The 6,000-nt window shown below is 44.4% G+C and overlaps 1 protein-coding gene across 1 annotated transcript in view; it reads right to left on the reverse strand.

Moving 5' to 3' along the window:
* STT3A (STT3 oligosaccharyltransferase complex catalytic subunit A) overlaps window positions 1-4,143 on the reverse strand; it is a 30,384-nt gene extending 26,241 nt beyond the window's left edge. The window contains exons 1-3 of the mRNA XM_059414294.1: window positions 4,050-4,143; window positions 1,712-1,838; window positions 468-528 (exon numbers count right to left, since the gene is read on the reverse strand). Of these exons, the coding sequence (XP_059270277.1) occupies window positions 468-528; window positions 1,712-1,799 (149 nt within the window). The 5' untranslated portion in view covers window positions 1,800-1,838; window positions 4,050-4,143. The remainder of the gene's footprint in view (window positions 1-467; window positions 529-1,711; window positions 1,839-4,049) is intronic.
* Between the last annotated feature and the right edge of the window lie 1,857 nt (window positions 4,144-6,000).

Raw genomic sequence — 6,000 nt, forward strand, 5'->3', positions numbered from 1 at the left:
GCTTGAAATAAAATGAATACTCCCCTAAAATCCCTAATCAAACTCATGGCTTTAAATTCTCTCCAATATCTTAGAACTTAACCAATAGGGCCCAATTCCTATCATATAAATTGTTAAACAAAGTCATAAATCTCAAGTTCAAGACTTGTGATTTTTCTTTTGAGCCTTAAACACACACCAGGCCCCTTTCCCTCAATTTGTATCACTAACTGTGGACCACACTGAGCAGCCAGACTTCTCTTAGGCTAGCCACCTAATGAGTTCAAGAGACTTACCAGGTTAATTCCAACAAAAATGTCTCAAAAGGAAGCAATTATCTCCTTTGGAAAACTTGAGGGTTTTTTGCTCTAAATATATGTGCTCCCTAGCACATCCCCAACACCAAGAGCTGATTAGAATGTGAAATTTGAAACCCATGAACCTGAAGGCTTTCCAAAGCAAACATCAGTCCAAGCAAAAGTACTCACGGATCAAACTCATGGATGACACTTTCAAATCTCAGGACAGCAAACAGACGAGTGGAGAACGCTGCAAAACCAAGAGAGATAGTATTTTAATGGTAGTCTGCCATGAAATATAGTAGATTAATATATTATAGAGATAACAGTATTATCAAGCAAAGAAGTCACAGGAAATATAAACTGATTCCTAAATAGGGGGTTCCTGGCTGGTTCAGTCAGTATAGCATGTGACTCCTGATCTTGGGGTCACAGGCTAAACCCGATGTTGGGGGTTGAGTTTACTTTAAACAAAAAAAAAAGAAGAAGAGAGAAAGACAGAGAGCTCTGAATAAATTATTTATCCATCTCTCCCACATAGGGGAAACAAAAGAATTTCACTATCCCTGACAATGCCACCTAGGCATTGTAACATAGGCAGACATAGGCAGGACACATTTAACTCATTATTAAGGCGTTGAACAGTGCATTCACGTATTAATACTGCACTCAACTTACATGGTCATTTTTTCTATATGTTGACCTCCCCTCCCCACAACTAACCTTTACTTTGGAGCAAACTAAGAGGTAAAGCAAATCAAGACTATACTTACGACTCATCAAGAACTAAAAAATCTAAAAAATAAATTAATTAATTAAAAAAAAACAGAATAAGTTCTTTTTTTTTTTTTTTAAAGATTTTGTTTATTTTTTTTTTTTATTTATTTATTTGACAGACAGAGATCACAAGTAGGCAGAGAGGCAGGGAGAGAGAGAGAGAGAGGAGGAAGCAGGCTCTCCGCGGAGCAGACAGCCCGATGTGGGGCTCGATCCCAGGACACTGGGAACACGACCCGAGCCGAAGGCAGAGGCTTTAACCCACTGAGCCACCCAGGCGCCCCAACAGAATAAGTTCTGAAGAGATTTTCAGAAATACTAAAAGTAGGCAACTAGAAACTAGACTGAAGACAATTGTCTTTTACAAAATTCAGTGTCCAAGGGTCCCCAGTATATCTTTCAGTCCTAAGAGAAAAGAGAATGAGCACAGCATGTTTCCCATTCTTTCTCAGATGATCTCTAGTCCTACTTCTATAATCCTGTGTTTCTTATATCATCTTCAAAAAATTATACTGATGGATAACAGTAAAAAGAACACATCACAATCTACTGAAAAGAACGAGGCATTTAAGAAAGCCATTCTTGGTTGTTGTTTTTTTTTTCAAGATTTTCCCCTTTCCATCCCCAGAGAAAGCGAGGTCCACATGCACACTCACATAACACAGCTGCCATTGACAGAATGAGAAGCTTCAGAAGTGTGTCCTGCTTCTCATAGGACAACCGCAAAAATCCCAGCTTAGTCATCTTGACATCAATGGGTAGCAGCAGATGACACTCAAATAGCTGAAATGGAAAAGTCATCAGTGTAGGATATTAAACACTTTCAACTTATCTAATTCATTTTCTTATTTTATGGTGGCAAAAATCCATAAAAGAGGCAGGGGCTAATGAACATGCCAGAGAGGGTCAGAGCTAATACTAACACCCAAGCCTTGCCTAAGGTATGACTGACTGGCAAGGAAGTAAGCCTAAGTCAGGTCTATGTGCCAAGACTCAAAAGGAGTGACTGGACTCTTTATCACCATAATTCTGCTTCCCACTCCTTCACAGCTAACAAGTACAGAATACTGTGGTACAACGGGAGTAAAGAGCAAACAGGGGAATAGAAAAAAGGTGGTTGGGGAAGAGATACAAAGAAAATTGGAAAGACTGGAAATAGAGGAAAAAAATAATTAAATGGAGAAAGAGAGCATTCTAGAAAAAAGCAGAAATGTATGAAAGAAACCAGGAAATGAATACTAAGTACAGAGGTGAAAAGAGAAATCAGAGAAATAAGTCATGATTGAATATCCCTGATCTGTGGCCGCCCTGCATTTCAGCAGCAACCACTGACTGGCTACAAGTTTCTTTCTGTTCCAAATCCCAGTGGGGTCATAGGGTCAACTAAAGAGCATGACTGTTCACTAATGCAAGTAGTGAAGCACTCAAGAGGGAGAGATATGCGTACACAGATCACTGCACTTTCAATTCCATATATCACACTGCAACGACTGCTCAGATCTACAGCCAATGCCAGCTGCCTGTCTCAAGACTTGTCTGTAACTGACACTGCTGATTTAAGCCACTGATCTGAGTGACAGCTCATGGAACTAGATGACAATCTGAAGGCAAAAGAAAATGAATTTTTCCTACTGAAGCATGAAAAGCACAGGGAAGAAAAAAAATTAGATTAAAATAAAACGTGGAAAGGAGGTTATCTATTTCTGTTTAAGATAGTGCTACCTTCTTTTTCTTTTTTTTTTTTAAGATTTTATTTATTTATTTGAAAGAGAGTAAGAGAGAGAGCATGAGTGGGTGAAGGGGAGAAGCAGACTTCCCTGCTGAGCAGGGAGCCTGAGGTGGGGCTCGATCTGAGGACCCCAAGATCACCTGAGCCGAAGGCAGATGCTATATAGTGCTACCTTCTTAAACCGTAAGCTGATCAAGGGCCAAACGATTAAGAATATAGTAATAAAGGATATGCAACATTGTCAAGGCTGCGGGGGGGGGGGGGAGCTGCATCCTTCCCAATCTTTTTCTCACTATTACTGGAGGAAAAGATAGGAAAAAATAACACGGGACTAGGTGGAAGGCATAAAGAATCATACATTCCTAGCTCCAACATCATCTTTCCCCTAATTAACTGTCCCAGAGGGGCAGTTTTACATGTGTTTTTAAATTAAAACCCCAACGTTTCACCCTATCTTGCAATCAAAAATAAACATCTAACTTTAGGAAGTCAATAAACCCGCCACACCCCGCAGGTCTGTATCTGTTTTTCTGGAATGCCTGAAACAGAAAAATGGTTACACCACTGAGCTGATAGGAGCCACATGCCCAGGAAATGAAAGGACTAGAGCTGGACCAGAATACTGAGTACGGGAACTGGTAATTTAAGTCCGGACATTAACAGAGTTTTCCTAGTGTGCTCTCTGGTCATTTTCGCTTATCGCTAAAGTAAATACGAGCAGAGACACTTTTATACACTTAGCATCTGCTCTCCCCAACGGTGCCTGGGAGCTGTGGCGTCCTAGTCCCACCCTCGTTCTAGTTTCCAGGGCTGTAACTTCCCCAGCCCAGTTTGCCCACACACTTCCTCGTACCCTCTCACTCTTGTACTCCCCGCCTCACGCCCCTCCTCTGCTCACTCCAGCAGGTCCCAACTCCCTGCCTCCCTCCTTCACAGAACTCAACACCTCTGACACCAGCCACCGCGGGCACCCCACCCCCTCAGCATCCTCAGCGCTTTCCTCTCCGGGACTAGTCCCAGGATCCGATCTTTCGCACGCCCTCCTGGCCCTAAGCGCACGCCCCATCCCGGACCTTCACATCCTTCCATTCCAGGATATCTCCACCCCACATCCCACGCCCCCTCCCCTGCAAGGCCCTAGACACCGCTTCACGCACGCCACCCGCCGCCATCAGAGCCCCACCTCCTGCTCTTCGTTCAGCGCCACCAACAACCTGGGCTGCACCTGCAGCTAATTCTCAAGTTATAGCCTAAGGCCTTCTCACCTGGCCAGCGTTCCTCAGGAATCCGCTCTGCTCCCTCTGCCATCCGCTCAGCGGCGCACCCAACCCTGGCAGCGGCCTGGTCCGCCTCCTGGACCTTTTCCCATTGGCTGGCTCAGGTCCGCTGCCACACGTCGAAGGAGAGATAGGATTGTGGAACTGTCTGTCAGAGACAGAGGCGAGGACAAAGCCGCGCTCCCACTTCTTAAATGGACAATACAGATATCACTTAGCAGCTAGGAGGCGGGACTTCGTGTTCCCGCTGAGCTGTGATAGGCTCGCTCGTGAGAGCGAGAGCGCGGAAAGAACGTGCTCGGAACAGTTTGGTTGAGAGCAGAGGAGTGACGTGTCGGTCTGCAGACCGAGGAGTCGCGGGGTGAAGGTGTGGCGGGTTTACCCCAGTCATGTGACCAGAAGCGGAAACTACGCGAAGCAATAAACCGAATCTACAAATCCCAGAAAACAGGCCAGGAGGCTTCTCGTCTCAGTTTGGGAGAAAAGTGCAAAAATCGACTGTTACCTAACATAAAGTTAAAGGAGAGGAGGGAAGACTCTTCTACCTATGCTCGATGAAAACTCAAACGGTTTCTGGTCCAGACCGCTACATCTTGTACAGGATGAGAATTCGCTCAAGAGTTGTTTCTGGCAGTGCTCCAGTAAACTGCGATAGACGAGAGAGCCCGGCCACATTTCTCGAAGCATATCCCTTTCGTGAGCGAGCATCCCAAGGCCTGAAGAGATCGTGGGGGATAAGCTGGCAGGGTCTCCGCTGGCTGACTAGTAGTCAGCCACTGCCGCAGGGGCAGCCCTTCCCAGCGGTAGACAGGCTTTCTTGGGACACCCAGCACGCAGCCTTGCTGTGTGCCTTGTCAGCTCGCCCCTTTGTGAGATACCTGCCAGGAAAGCCGCCCTAACCACTCTCCTTACTTTCTCCCGCTCAACCACACCCGCCTCCCCCCAAAAAGCAATGCTGAGGGTAGGGAAGAGGGCGAAGGACGAAGTTCAGCAGCCAATTCCATCGCCCCTCAAACACTCATGTACACACACACACTACAGTGGGCAAAAGCTCCACTAAAAAAAATGGGAGCGTCGGTAACTCCTCAAAGTCAGCGCCAATGCCATTCATTTATCTTATTGACGCTGCTATGAATGCAGCTGAACATACGGAAAGCACATTTGAATCTGTGCTTCAAAATCAGTGCTTTTCACAATTCACATGACCAGGTTGACCCTGGAAGGTTATGATTCGACAGCTGTCTGCTTTTTTGTTTTGTTTTTTTACAATGTGTTCAATGTAATTTTATTAATGCATGGAAACTAAAGCTGAACCTAAAGGAATGGCGGAGCTTCAAGTAAATGCTTCTGGAAAACAAGAATGGGAACGGTCGGTTCTGTCAAAAAAGAAAAAAATTAAAATTAGATTCCTTTAAAGTTAAATATATATATATATATATACACACATACTATTTGAAGAACAGAAGATCTTGGGTTTTCATCAATTTTTTTAAAAATGATTGAACATGTTTCTTTTTTTTTAAGATTTTATTTATTTATTTGACAGAGAGAAATTACAAGTACACTGAGAGGCATGCAGAGAGAGAGAGAAGGAAGCAGGCTCCCTGCTGAGCAGAGAGCCCGATGCGGGACTCAATCCCAGGACCCTGAGATCATGACCTGAGCCGAAGGCAGCGGCTTAACCCACTGAGCCACCCAGGTGCCCCTGAACATGTTTCTTAAAGGGAATCCTTTTAAGTTTCCGGTGGTAAAACTAAGTCATCTTTTTCAAAAGTCAAAATATACTACTAAAGAACAAAGTTTAAAAACTGAAGCTGATTTTTTAATGATTGTATTTATTTATTTGACAGAGATAGAACACACAAGCAAGGGGGAGCTACAGAAGGAGAGGGAGAAGCGGGCTCCTTGCTGATCAGAGAGCCTGTGGTGGGGCTCTATC

Source organism: Mustela nigripes, chromosome 1 (genome assembly GCF_022355385.1).
Source record: "Mustela nigripes isolate SB6536 chromosome 1, MUSNIG.SB6536, whole genome shotgun sequence".
NCBI classification, from domain to species: Eukaryota; Metazoa; Chordata; class Mammalia; order Carnivora; family Mustelidae; genus Mustela; species Mustela nigripes.